At 40.5% G+C, this 14,506-nt stretch overlaps 2 protein-coding genes across 2 annotated transcripts; one reads left to right on the top strand and one right to left on the bottom strand.

The window, feature by feature from the left end:
- Positions 1-6,842: 6,842 nt before the first annotated feature.
- LOC117508757 (zinc finger BED domain-containing protein 4-like) lies at positions 6,843-8,758 on the bottom strand. The gene is made up of 2 exons (XM_034168586.1): positions 8,306-8,758; positions 6,843-8,023 (listed from the first exon to the last, which is right to left on the bottom strand). The coding sequence occupies exons 1-2, from the start codon at positions 8,756-8,758 to the stop codon at positions 7,844-7,846; spliced, it is 633 nt and encodes a 210-aa protein (XP_034024477.1). The 3' UTR covers positions 6,843-7,843.
- A 1,842-nt stretch (positions 8,759-10,600) lies between these two features.
- Positions 10,601-13,035, top strand: opa3 (outer mitochondrial membrane lipid metabolism regulator OPA3). Its single transcript, XM_034168587.1, has 2 exons — positions 10,601-10,770; positions 12,506-13,035. Exons 1-2 carry the CDS (start codon positions 10,629-10,631, stop codon positions 12,832-12,834), a joined length of 471 nt encoding a protein of 156 aa, XP_034024478.1. The 5' UTR covers positions 10,601-10,628; the 3' UTR covers positions 12,835-13,035.
- The last annotated feature ends 1,471 nt before the right edge of the window (positions 13,036-14,506 follow it).

Consider the following 14,506-nt stretch of genomic DNA (forward strand, 5'->3'; position numbering starts at 1 on the left):
GAAATGCCATCCAGAGTAACGATCTGGTTAGACACCATGCTTCTAAGATTTGTGGGGCCAAGTACAATAACTTCAGTTTATCTGAGTTTAAAAGCAGGAAATTAGAGGTCATCCATGTCTTTATGTCTGTAAGACAATCCTGCAGTTTAGCTAATTGGTGTGTATCCTCTGGCTTCATGGATAGATAAAGCTGGATATCATCTGCGTAACAATGAAAATTTAAGCAATACCGTCTAATAATACTGCCTAAGGGAAGCATGTATAAAGTGAATAAAATTGGTCCTAGCACAGAACCTTGTGGAACTCCATAATTAACTTTAGTCTGTGAAGAAGATTCCCCATTTACATGAACAAACTGTAATCTATTAGACAAATATGATTCAAACCACCGCAGCGCAGTGCCTTTAATACCTATGACATGCTCTAATCTCTGTAATAAAATTTTATGGTCAACAGTATCAAAAGCAGCACTGAGGTCCAACAGAACAAGCACAGAGATAAGTCCACTGTCCGAAGCCATAAGAAGATCATTTGTAACCTTCACTAATGCTGTTTCTGTACTATGATGAATTCTAAAACCTGACTGAAACTCTTCAAATAGACCATTCCTCTGCAGGTGATCAGTTAGCTGTTTTACAACTACCCTCTCAAGAATCTTTGAGAGAAAAGGAAGGTTGGAGATTGGCCTATAATTAGCTAAGATAGCTGGGTCAAGTGATGGCTTTTTAAGTAATGGTTTAATTACTGCCACCTTAAAGGCCTGTGGTACATAACCAACTAACAAAGATAGATTGATCATATTTAAGATTGAAGCATTAAATAATGGTAGGACTTCCTTGAGCAGCCTGGCAGGAATGGGGTCTAATAAACATGTTGATGGTTTGGATGAAGTAACTAATGAAAATAACTCAGACAGAACAATCGGAGAGAAAGAGTCTAACCAAATACCGGCATCACTGAAAGCAGCCAAAGATAACGATACATCTTTGGGATGGTTATGAGTAATTTTTTCTCTAATAGTCAAAATTTTGTTAGCAAAGAAAGTCATGAAGTCATTACTAGTTAAAGTTAATGGAATACTCAGCTCAATAGAGCTCTGACTCTTTGTCAGCCTGGCTACAGTGCTGAAAAGAAACCTGGGGTTGTTCTTATTTTCTTCAATTAGTGATGAGTAGAAAGATGTCCTAGCTTTACGGAGGGCTTTTTTATAGAGCAACAAACTCTTTTTCTAGGCTAAGTGAAGATCTTCTAAATTAGTGAGACGCCATTTCCTCTCCAACTTACGGGTTATCTGCTTTAAGCTACGAGTTTGTGAGTTATACCACGGAGTCAGACACTTCTGATTTAAAGCTCTCTTTTTCAGAGGAGCTACAGCATCCAAAGTTGTCTTCAATGAGGATGTAAAACTATTGACGAGATACTCTAACTCCCTTACAGAGTTTAGGTAGCTACTCTGCTCTGTGTTGGTATATGACATTAGAGAACATAAAGAAGGAATCATATCCTTAAACCTAGTTACAGCGCTTTCTGAAAGACTTCTAGTGTAATGAAACTTATTCCCCACTGCAGGGTAGTCCATCAGGGTAAATGTAAATGTTATTAAAAAATGATCAGACAGAAGGGAGTTTTCAGGGAATACTGTTAAGTCTTCTATTTCCATACCATAAGTCAGAACAAGATCTAAAATATGATTAAAGTGGTGGGTGGACTCATTTACTTTTTGAGCAAAGCCGATAGAGTCTAATAATAGATTAAATGCAGTGTTGAGGCTGTCATTCTCAGCATCTGTGTGGATGTTAAAATCGCCCACTATAATTATCTTATCTGAGCTAAGCACTAAGTCAGACAAAAGGTCTGAAAATTCACAGAGAAACTCACAGTAACGACCAGGTGGACGATAGATAATAACAAATAAAACTGGTTTTTGGGACTTCCAATTTGGATGGACAAGACTAAGAGACAAGCTTTCAAATGAATTAAAGCTCTGTCTAGGTTTTTGATTAATTAATAAGCTGGAATGGAAGATTGCTGCTAATGTGAGAAGAACATGAGCTAATGAAATTGCAACATGGGTAACCCTGTCACTCTGGCACGTCGAAAACACAAAACGTGACGACTAAAATTATAGTATCGAGTTCGCAAAAAAATAGTGAATGATTTTGTTATATAAACAAAAATTCTAAATATTGGTAGGGACTATTTTGCCATCCCAAAATATTGGTTGTGACTTGTCCCTATGGTCCATATGCAAACCTACGCCCCTGATGGTAACCCACCTGGAGTTTGCTAAAATGCACCTACACGACTCTCAGACCATCAGAAAGAAAATTCTATGGACTGATGAGACAAAGATTGAACTCTTGGTGTGAATGCCAGGTGTCATGTTTGGAGGAAACCAGGCACTATCCCTACAGTGAAACATGGTAGTGGCAGCATCATGCTGTGGGGATGTTTTTCAGTGGCAGGAACTGGGAGACTAGTCAGGATTGAGGGAAAAATGAATGCAGCAATGTAAAGAGACATCCTGGATGAAAACCTGCTCCAGAGCGCTCTTGACCTCAGACTGGAGCGACGATTCATTTTTCAGCAGGACAATGATCATAAGCACACAGACAAGATATCAAATCAAATCAAATCAATTTTATTTATATAGCGCCAAATCACAACAACAGTTGCCCCAAGGCGCTTTATATTGCAAGGCAAAAGCCATACAATAATCACAGAAAAACCCCAACGGTCAAAACGACCCCCTATGAGAAAGCACTTGGCGATATGAAAGGAGTGGTTTTCAGGACAACTCCTTGAGTGGTCCAACCAGAGCCCAGACCTGAATCTGATTGAACATCTCTGGAGAGATCTGAAAATAGCTGTGCACCGACGCTCCCCATCCAACCTGATGGCGTTTTAGAGGTGCTGCGAAGAGGAATGGGCAAAACTGCCCAAAGATAGGTGCACCAAGTTTGTCGCATCATATTCAAGAAGACTTGAGACTGTAATTGCTGCCAAAGTCAACAAAGTATTGAGCAAAGGGTGTGAATACTTATGTACATGTGCTTTCTTAGTTTTTTTTATTAATTTTAATAAATTTACAAAAATAAAAAATAACTTTTTTCACATTGTCATTATGGGGTGTTGTGAGAATAATTTTTAGGGATAATAAGACTGTAACATCACAAAATGTGGAAAAAGTGAAGCGCAGTGAATGCTTTGCAGATGCACTGTAGATTCATTTTGCTTGGAATTTTTGCAGCTTTTCTGGTGTTACAGGAGCAGCATTTTTCTTTTTTATTAACCCCCCCGGTCAAATCCAGAACAGAATTTCGACTTGCCAGTGACTCAGTGTAGCAAAGGATGCTGTTCGTTACTGCAGCCTCACACTGAGGTTTAAATGGATAAAAGTAAATGTATTTTTAAATTAAATATTAAGAGATGAAATATAGAAATACATGAAACAATAATTTATACACTCAAAAAACAAAACAACACTTGAACAATTAGTGTTTCTCTAACTTCCACTAATATTTCTGTTCATGCTACTCATAAGACAAACAGCAGTGAACATCTTTTGACCTGGTCTGTAATTATTGTGTATTTCTATATTTTCAATGTTTTCTATTATCCAACACTTGCAGCACAGGTGGGAACGTGATCAAAATGCCTTCATGACTGCTCGAGGCCTGCTAATGATTCTGAACAGAATGCATTCTGCTGAATATTGATCTTGGATCTGTCTATGATGCCACTCTGTTGAAAAAGCGGATCAGCTGACTGACGCCTGAAGTCACTGCAGGCAGCTTTTCTTTGTGTAGTAACCTGCTAACGCCTGCACACCATGATGTACTGGGAATGTGCCCTTTTAATGACTAATTGCTTCGGTCATTCTGTATTAATAATCATGGCATTCATGGAAAAATAGAACAGATTTAGTGACGGACAAAAATTATTTGATACCAGTGTTTTCACAAACATGTGACCGAAACACTTGAAGCTACATTTTCCATGTTCCTGCCTACATAAGCCCAGACATGCCTCACTGTACCAGTATCATTTAAAATAAAATGTAACTGCAAATTATTGTGTTAAAAGATGTCAACATGGCCCCAAACAGGAGGTTTGCTGATCTTCATCTGTGTCTATCAGAACCCAAAATTTCAGAACTTAATATGCAGCAGTTTTAAAGTTACTGGCAAAAAATTTGACAAATTCACCGAGTGACTCCTTGACTAACTCCCTTAATCCTGTGCTTGCTCTGCTAATCACAGGGGACAGGCAAAAATTTTACCAAACATTAGTGGTAAATCACGAGGACTAATCTCTTGTACTGCCTGATTTACTCTCTCCACATCAAACATCTCTCGCTCATTTTCTTCAGTCATGAGCTTCTCAAAATATTCCCTCCACCTTCTCAACACACTCTCCTCACTTGTCAGCACATTACCATCTGCACATGACTTGGAAATGCATTTCTCCAAGTTGTAGTACTTAGGTCTTGGGTTGTCTACTCTTGTCCATAGTGTTACTGCAGTCGGGCACATAATACTAAAAACAATATGCCCACATGAGCTCCCGCACACAGGTGTAATGAAAGAATTCTGAGCAAACTGGAGAACTCATGTTCAGGTGATATTGTATTTCATTCTAAATAAGCACATTGCTGTTTGCGGATGATGTGGTTCTGTTGGCTTCATAAAGTCAGGACCTTCAGATTGCACTGGGGCAGTTTGCAGCTGAGTGTGAATCGTCCGGGATGAAAATCAGCACCTCCAAATCCGAGGCCATGGTTCTCGACCGGAAAAAGGTGCCTTGCCCTCTTCAGGTTGGTGGAGTGTCCTTGCCTCAAGTGGAGGAGTTTAAGTATCTCGGCGTCTTGTTCACGAGCGAGGGACGGATGGAGCATGAGATCGACAGACAGATCGGTGCAGCGTCTGCAGTAATGCGGTTGCTGTATCCGACCGTCATGGTGAAGCGAGAGCTGAGCAGGGGGGCAAAGCTCTCGATTTACCGATCAATCTACATTCTGACCCTGAGATTTGGCTCATGACCGAAAGAACGAGATCGCGAGTACAAGCAGCCGAGATGAGTTTCCTCCACAGGGTGGCTGGATGCTCCGTTACAGATAGGGTGAGGAGCTCGCTCACTCGGGAGGAGCTTGGAGTCAAGCCGCTGCTCCTCCACGTCGAAAGGAGCCAGCTGAGGTGGCTCGGGCATCTTTTCCAGATGCCCCCTGGACGCCTCGCTGGAGAGGTGTTCCAGGCACGTCCCATTGGGAGGAGGCCCCAGGGAAGACCCAGGACATGCTGGAGGGACTATGTCTCTCAGCTGGCTTGGGAACGCCTTGGGGTTCCCCCGGAGGAGCTGGGGGAGGTGTGTGTGGATCGGGAGGTCTGGGCGGCTTTGCTTGAGCTGGATGGAGGATGGATGGATGTTCGTAGTTCAACACAAACTGAGGGAACTGAGTTTCCTCTTAACACTTAACTCAAGCATTTTAAGCACTGAAAATTATTTTAAGTAAGTGAAATAAACTTGGTTGATTCATGTTAAATTAACAAATTCCATTTTATGTTTTGACCTTGTAGTACAAGGGGTGATTGAAACGTTTTGAGCCCGACCCAGAAAAAGTAGGGAGTGATTCTCCATCTTTTGCATTCTGAGGAATCAATATTTCTCTTGAGAATGTGTGAAATGTTGAAGTGAATGAATTTCAGTGAAGTGAGTAGGGGTGTGTCAGGTTGGCAAAATGGACAAAGCTGGTGGGCCTGTGATTCAGTATATCAAGAAAAAGGGAATGTCTCTGAAGGTGATCCATGAGGACATGGTAATGACATAAGGACAGGATGCCTCGTCTTACGCTACAGTTAAACGCTGGTCAGCTGATTTCAAGAGGCAGAACAAGCGTGGAAGATGAAGCAAGATCAGGAAGACCAGAACTTCCAGCTCAACCGATATAATCCAGAAGCTCAATGGCCCTCACTGACAGAAGACAATGTGAGCATCACATAGCCAGTATTGGAAGCATTTCTTAAGTGTGAGTTCATTTGGTTCTGTCAGAAGAACTGGGAATGATGAAACTTTCAGCACGATGAGTCCCGAGGCTGATCAGAAACTCACGAGGTTCCAGATGTCCAGGGGGAATCTTCGGCTTTTTGAGGCAGATCCAGATAACTTCATGCCTCATGCTTCATTCATAACCAAGGATGAGACCTGGGTCCATCACTTTGAAGCAGAGACCAAACAACAGTCGAAGAAATGGAAACGTGGGTTTTTCCCATTCAAGGAAAGTGAAAGATGTCTCATCTGCTGGAAAGGTCATGGCCTCTGTCTTCTGGGATGCTGAGGACATCATAATTAGGTGGACTATCTCCAGAAGGGACAGAGCATCAATGGGGCCTATGCTTTCCTTTGAAATTAGTGGAGTGGTTAAGGTGTTGGGCTTGAGTCCAGAAGATCATGGGTGCAAATCCCCGCCTGACTGGAAAATCACTAAGGGCCCTTGGGCAAGGCCTTTAATCCCCTATTGCTCCCAGTGTGTAGTGAGCGCCTTGTATGGCAGCACCCTGACATTGGGGTGAATGTGAGGCATAATTGTAAAGTGCTTTGAGCATCTGATGCACATGGAAAAGCGCTATATAAATGCAGTCCATTTACCATTTTCCACAGTATTAAAATATTTTGATGGAAATGTGTGACCGTAACAACTAGAGGTGGGAATTGCCTGGTACCTCACGATACGATACGCTATACGATACTTGCCACACGATACAATATTATCACGATATTATCACGATATGGCGATAATCACAATAATCGCTATATATTGTCTAAATAACACTCACGATATATCATCTGTTTTACTCCCAGTTTATTTTTTGTGCAACTCAATGAACATTAATGCAGTGCAAATACTTTCTTTTCAACAGCAACATTTCAAGTACAATGAAGTTGTAAGCTTATTAATGGTTCACAAAGTGCCATCATAACCATTTTAGTGTCTTTGTTTACGTTAACAGTAACATCCTTAAGTGCAAAATTGCTGTAAACAAAAACTAAATCTCTAAGGAGAGATGTTTAACTGTTTTAAATAATACAAAACCAAAAAATTAGGCTGTTGCAACTGCTTTCAAATAACAATTATTTATAAAGTTATAAAATAAACACTAGCAGGTTTGTAATATACTTTCAACTGCAACCAGAAACAAACATTTCAGCCTGAGGTAATGTTTGAACAGTTTGTTTTGTTTTGTTATGTTTTTCATATGTTCATATTTTTCTTGAGGAAGAGCAGTTGGTCATGTGCAGGAGTGAATGCACTTTGTTGAGTACTAATAATGTCTCCTGCAGTTGAGAAGACCCTCTCAGCTGCTACACTGGTTCCAGGAATACACAGATGTATGTGGGCCAGTTTGGAGAGGAGAGGGTACGCATGTGCCTGGGCTTTCCACCACAGCAGTGGATCTTCAGTGAGAGGCAGAGAAGGAGCTTCTTCCTTCTCTGCAATGGAGGCTGCTGATATGGAGACATTAGTTGTCTTGTTGAAGGTCTGACCAAGAAGATCCACAAGTGCAGACTTTATCTTCTTTGTAGGTCAGGTGTCACTGTTGCTGGTCTATGGAAGCTCTTCATCTCTCTCTGCATGATCACAAGGCACTGGAAGATCCCCCTTTAAAGCTGCAGTTTTGCATATGTGTCCTGGACTTCTTCAGGTGACAAAAATAAAAGAGACTTAAATCTAGGGTCTAAAGCTGAGGCCATGTGCAGGAGATCTTTTTCTTCATCAGTGTGATACCTCTTTGAGAGGTCTTGATGGATTGCTGCCTTAATCGCTCTAATTAAAGGAGAATCATTTTCATTCATTCTTGTGTCTTAGCAGTTGGGCATGAAGAGGGGTGATTACTGACACTGTGGGATTTTTTTCCTCACACATGATGTTTGTTGCTACAAGCATTGGTCTCAGGGCTTCCACCATCTCCTCAGCACTTGAGATGTCATTCTCTATCAGAGCGCAGTCAGTCACATTCTTCCTCACCTTTAACAAAGAAAAAAGTAAACAATCCTCAATTCTTAAATAGGCATCTTATTTCTTGTCGAATTCATGAATTTAGTGTTATTATTTTTACAGTTGATTGTGATAGCATGAAATAAATTGTGTATTGTATAGTCAATTTATTTGTGTGTGTATTTAATTCATATACACTTGTATTATGTTATATTTATATTAGTAATTTTAAGTATTTATTATTTCATAACTAATTTATTGCCTCAATTGTCATAACACACAAATAAGAAATATATTGCAAACTTTTGTTACCTCAGGAGCTAAAAGAGAAGCACACACAGCTGGCTGTTGTTCTAGAAACCTGGAGACCATCTCAAAGGCTCTGTTCCAGCACACAGGCATGTCTGTGATGAGCTTGTGATTGGGGAGGCCAAGGAGCTTCTGGTTTCTTTTCAGGGCTTCTGCTCCTGTTGTGCTTCTATGGAAGAAGGTTGAGATCCTCCTCACTTTGGCTAGTACTTTGGCAACAGCAGCTACCTTCAGAGCTCGTTGAGATGCACAAGATTTAAAACGAGTGCAAAACATCTGACGTGTTGGTAGCCTGTTAGCTCCATTGCAACACACGTTAGTCGCATTGTCGGTGACAACCATGGGCTTCTTGGCGTCAAGACTCCACTCATTCACTGCCGCTTTGAGTACCTCTGCAATGTGCACTCCGGTGTGTGTTTCATGCATAGCTCTAGTCTGGAGTACGTATGACTTCATTTCCCATTTGTCGTGTTGCCTGTGTACCGCACTCGTGAGGAGCAATTCTTGCATATAGCATAGTGTTTCTGTAGTCCTGCTCCATCCTCGCTGCTGTAAAACCCAAAGTGATTCCAGACTTTGGATTTAAATGCGGCTGGCGCGTCTTTAAGTTTTCTTTCTCTCGTCTTTTCCTCGCTGGGCTCCGCCATGCTCTGGTTTGTGTGTATGTGGTTCATGTTGGTGTTTCCGCCCACTTTCCAGCTGCTCACGCAACTAGCACCCCCTATCTGACTCCAATGGAATAACCCGGCAATGGATGTTGAATGGAGGCGTTTATAGAGACACAATATTGATTTAAAAGATCGATACTTAACACACAGGCATCGAGAATTGATCGGGTCACGAAATATTGCGATATATCGCCATATCGATATATTGGTGCACCCCTAATAACAACCGGCAAACAAAAGAGTGCAAACATCCTGAAAAGAGCAGTGCAGTGTCATTTGAACCCTTGCATGATATCGTGGGATTTGGCCACTTCTGGGCACAGCCTCTCGTTGCGCAGTACAAACACGGCAAAACTTCATACAGATAAATGATGCACTGTTTAGTTTTTCGGCTGCAATCACAGAAACAGTTGGGAAAAGTGCAGTTTTTTGGTTCCCAGTGGAGAAAGGAAGACAAGGAAAATGGGAGAGATCATGTCAGAAAGTGTTAGCCTACACAGCTAGCACAACTGCCTCGACATGTTTGAGCTCCAGGTCATAAACAAACCGCAACATATGTCCGCTTTCCACTGCATTGTCACTTTTTCCTTTGCATTTTCACTTTTTTTCGCCGTGTAATTTGCCCAAAAAAACGCAGAGAGGGCTGTCCCCGGATGTAGGATTACTGCATCATATGTGTCATATTTTAACCCTTTAGCGCCCGCCCTCAAACGAGACTGTGCTGCCCAATAGAGGTGGGCGATACTGGGAATTTTGGTATTGATCCGATACCAAGTAAATACAGGCCCAGTATCGCCAATATCGATACCGATAACGATACTTTTTCATATTTAAGCTTCATAGATTCAAAGGATCCAAAAGACCTAGGATAGAATTTCGCCAAACATTGTACATAACAACAAAATACTTTATTATCACAATCAACATTTGTGTTTTAAAAAGTATCACTCAACACAACTTAAAACAAAATCTCGTGAGGTAGAGGGCTGACAAACCACAATACAACAAAATTAACACACCACAACAAAATTGGCTGGCGCCGCTGAGCCACGTGACTACGCAAAAACAAAAGATCAGAGGGGGGAGGGTGCGCTGCTCCGTGTTGTGTGACACAGTGCAGCGCTGCTCTTAGACAGAGAGTAGACTTTGATGAATCTGCGTGCGCAGCAGTCAGTGCATGCAGGAGAGAAAAAAAAGCTTGAATATTGATCTTTTTACACCAGGATCGTTCAATATTAATACCAGCGTTGGTATCGATATTATTGATATTAGGATTGATCCGCCCACCTCTACTGCCCAATTTAAAAATACTCCACATTTTGAAGCATTGAGCACACTGGGGAGGTCTACACTCTTTATGTAAGTTCTCTTCTAGTTTATTCATTTTGCTTAGAACTTTCCCAGCATTAGAAACTTTCAGAAACCACAAAATGCACCTTGCTTTTTGGCTTACAAACTGTAAACCCAAATAAATACTTTTACGTGTTGAAGCAGCTGGAACGCCCTCAGCCACAGGTACAACGTCCAACCAAACCAGTCAAGTGAACCAGCATTCGAATGAAGCAGCGCACGTGGGCCATCAAGCTTCGATACACTGTTTCATGATCCAGGAAGATTTGAAACCCGGGTCTGACGTCACAGGACGTACTTCTTCCAAGATGGTTGTCGGTGCCTTTCCCATCGCAAAGCTCCTCTATCTCGGAGTGCGACAAATTAGTAAACCTGTAGCGAACCGGATAAAGGCGGCCGCCCGCAGGAGTGTGTTCTTTAGAAACTACATCTGTCTGCCTCCGGCACAGCGTGAGTAACCGAGATAGTGACCGTTAGGTTTTAGTGTCACAAACACGGAGAAACAGACCTGGAACCAATGGGATTGTGTTTGTCGACACCGTACAGCCAATCAGGTTCATGGATTGATCTTGTTACCCAATAGCCTTTCAGTAAATTCGTGGAGGCGGTATGTTGCCGGCTGTCATTGAATAAACTGGTGTGGTTCTGCTGTCATTCCGTTCCTAGCGTTTTTCGTGCGGCCTGACACGAACACCTGAAATAAAGCAGCCACCATGTTTTTTTTTGTTTTTTTTGTAAAAACATGCTGACAGAAATTAGGCTTTGAACCACACTTTTTGTAATTTCCTGTTTTGAAGCACGCACAATGGCGACATCTAGTGATAAAATGTGCAGAATTACAAAGAACTCCCCAAAGAAACGCGACTGTTCGCTAAGAAAATGTTAACAGTATTGTTAAATAGTCTTAATGTTAGACAGACGCTGGAGGATATGTCATTATACTGCGCAATATTTTTAATATAATGAAGACAAAGCATTTGACCGAGCAGCGTTTTTCTCTATGGAAAAATATGAAGTTGTTTGAAATACTGTAAAAATTGAAGATTCAATTGGGCAATATTATTTTAATACTTTTCTTCAGGGGTTGATGATTTCATTGAAAAAGTGTTGTTTAACAACAAAATATATTTATTTTCCTGACTTATGTGGCACTTGACAACATGTATAACGTGTTAAATTGCAGTTATAAATATACTGAGATATTTAATGACTATCATAAAACAACAACAGTTTAATTCAATGAGACTAGATACTTATACTATGTACAATGTAGAAATATTAATTACAGGACCTCTAATTATAAATAAGCAACAAATTAGTAATATTTTTCTATATTTAAGATGTTCTTTATAGTACCCGCCATTATGAATAAACAACATATTATTAACAGTTCATACTATTAGTGTGTGTGTGTATATATATATATATATATATATATATATAAAATAGAAGGTTGATTCTTTCTTCAAGATTTGTCATCAGTGTCACAACAATAGATATTATTTATGCCTGCATTGCTCCGTATAATTCATGTCAATAAAATGGCATTATCAGATGAAAAAAATATGAGCGAAAGAGCTGCAGTGATTAATGGCAGTGGCAATTCAAACGTAGCTGTATTCGTAAAGTTAAATTCTATTACTACGCAGCGTCTCTGTCATTGGTCAGTATAGGCCACATGATCATCAGGCTACAGACTTGGACATGTATTTGCATAGGTAGATTCTGAAACTACATTAACCACAACCATAACAAGACTGCACTATGTATGAATAGAATTTGGGATTATTAATATGGCTACAAGTAGCCTCTTTCATCGTTAATTATTAATCAAAATCATTATTTTGATCATTTTCAAATTCTCTTGTTTCAGATTTCTTCCTCTCTGGCAGTAAATTTAATATTTTGGACAAAACAAGAAATTAGTTTTGTCTAATTTAGATCAGGAAATGTATCTTCTACTTTCCCAGGCAAATCTCAATGGTCAGGTGGAAAGTTGTTCTTGAATTTGATGACTTGATGTGGACTGACTTTTTTTTTAATCATTTGTCCTTCTAAAGCAGTCTCACAACAGTTTGAAAAAGAGGGATTTAAACAAGCAGTTTTTGTACCTCTCTCAAAAAGAAGATATTTGGAAATGTGACACTGTGGATAACGTGCCGTGTTCCTGTGTTTGTTTACCCAGTCTACCACTGGATTGAGATGAGGGCAAAGATGCGCCTCATGGGCTTCCAGGGGGCCACCATAAGGTCACTGAATGAGGAGGCGGCGGCGGAGCTGGGCGCAGAGCTGCTGGGAGAGGCGGTCATCTTCCTGATCGGAGGTGGCTGCATGGTGCTAGAGTACAGCAGGCAGGCTGCCAATGCTCGCCGCAAGGAGGAGGAGCTAAACCAGACCATCATAAGCCTACAGACTCAGCTGGCAGAGCTGGAACTAAGCACAGAGACGCTAAACGCCCAGCTCAGGGAGGTCAATAGACGAGTGCTGTCCTTTCCCACTCCTTCCCCAAAATAACTTCGGTTTTGCCAGCTGGCGTTGAACTGATAGTTGTCGTGTGTAGGACGGAACAACACAGCGTTACCACTTACTGTGTGCATTCCGATAAGACTCCACCCTCATGCACACTGTGCTTGCTGTTTTCGCAGGTGCATGAAGGGAGATGTGGTTTTGCGTGCCGTCAGTAGCTCAGGCTTTGAGCGGTTGCTTGTAACGGGGATTACTATGATATTCATAGTGTATTCGTTTGCTTGATCGTACATGTTCATTATAAATGTGAAAATATGTCAAATCAAGCCAGCGGTCACGTCAAAGCTAATATATTTGATAAAGTTTCAGAGTGTCACTTTGTCTGGCATACACTTACTGCTGAGTTCCACACAAACAGGTAGGCGCACACAAACAACAACACAAGCTGTTTTGTTATCAACATATTTGCTGGTTTGTGTATGTTGCAGATTGCTGCTGTAATATCTGAAATTAAAAATGGGTTATCTAAGGGTTTGTGTTACAGCAGGGTCATTTGGTGTCAGTCCATCAGATGCCCCCCCCCCCCCCCCCCCCAAATATTCAGAAAAAAAACCCTGAAAATTTCAGCTCAGTCAGATGATTTTCCAGTTCTTGGTGGATATTTAAATTTTTGCAATTTTTCAGGTGAGATGAAATGCTGTTCAGAACCCGGTAAAAAAATTCTATTCATAGTATACCTTTTGAAACTTGCTATACAGACTAATTCAAGTGTGCAGATTTCAAATTTACAGTCAGAATAAGTGTACAACATATATTAAATGAGAATGTGATACCTAAAATTTAGTTTTTTATTCAGTATGAGTCATGTTTGGAAAGAGATTCTTCCAACAAAACATGCCAATTACTACTTGTTTTCTGTTCTCTGGTTAGTCCAGTTGTTAGTCCATAAATATCATATACCAAATACTAAATTTCTACCACGGGAACTTTAATCACAGTATCAGTCTAAAATGAAATAGATGAGGACAGTGATCCTTTCTTAGGATTTTTTTTAATGTGTGTATTGCAGTGCACCGTAAAACAGCATCTTTTTTTTTTTTTGACCTGAAAATTTTTGAAGGGATGAGTGATTAAATTAAGGGTATTGGAGAACTAATCAGCATTTCATGGCTAGTATCAACCAAGTTAGTATTATTTAAACACACGTTTATATGGTGTAACTAGGTCATGATAACATGAGGATAGTCTTGATGGTCAAATCTATGGAGTGTTTTGCTATCAATGTTTCCCCGGCCCCACCTCATGTCACCTGGTAACCTTGACAGCTACAAGCTAGCGTAGTGGATGATGTAACCTGTCATTTTTCAGCACTTACTTATGCTTTAATTACAAATATTACTTATTTATAATTGTACATATGGAGCCTAAAAGTGTCATTTTATCTTCTTTAAAAAAATTATCAACTGCTTTGTCTTGGAAAAAAAAAATGCACAGTGGCTCCTGGGATTATTTGGGCTATGAAGGATACATGTTGTATCCTTCACTGTTTGGGGCAGTAAGAAGGTTGCGAATGAACGGGTAAATTCAGTTAATTAGACATGATTTGGAAATGCACACACCTGTCTACATATAAGGTCCCACAGTTGACAGTGCCTCTCAGAGCACAAACCAAGCATGAAGTCAAAGAAATTGTCCGAGACAGGATTGTCTCAAGGCATAA

This window comes from Thalassophryne amazonica, chromosome 4, assembly GCF_902500255.1.
Source record: "Thalassophryne amazonica chromosome 4, fThaAma1.1, whole genome shotgun sequence".
Taxonomy (NCBI): Eukaryota; Metazoa; Chordata; class Actinopteri; order Batrachoidiformes; family Batrachoididae; genus Thalassophryne; species Thalassophryne amazonica.

Coding starts and splice junctions, on each gene's coding strand:
- LOC117508757 (XM_034168586.1), bottom strand. CDS start 8,758: ATGAAGTCATACGTACTCCAGACTAGAGCTATGCATGAAACACACACC. Junction 8,024..8,305: donor CTTCTCTTTTAGCTCCTGAG/GTAACAAAAGTT, acceptor TCTTTGTTAAAG/GTGAGGAAGAATGTGACTGA.
- opa3 (XM_034168587.1), top strand. CDS start 10,629: ATGGTTGTCGGTGCCTTTCCCATCGCAAAGCTCCTCTATCTCGGAGTG. Junction 10,771..12,505: donor CTGTCTGCCTCCGGCACAGC/GTGAGTAACCGA, acceptor TTGTTTACCCAG/TCTACCACTGGATTGAGATG.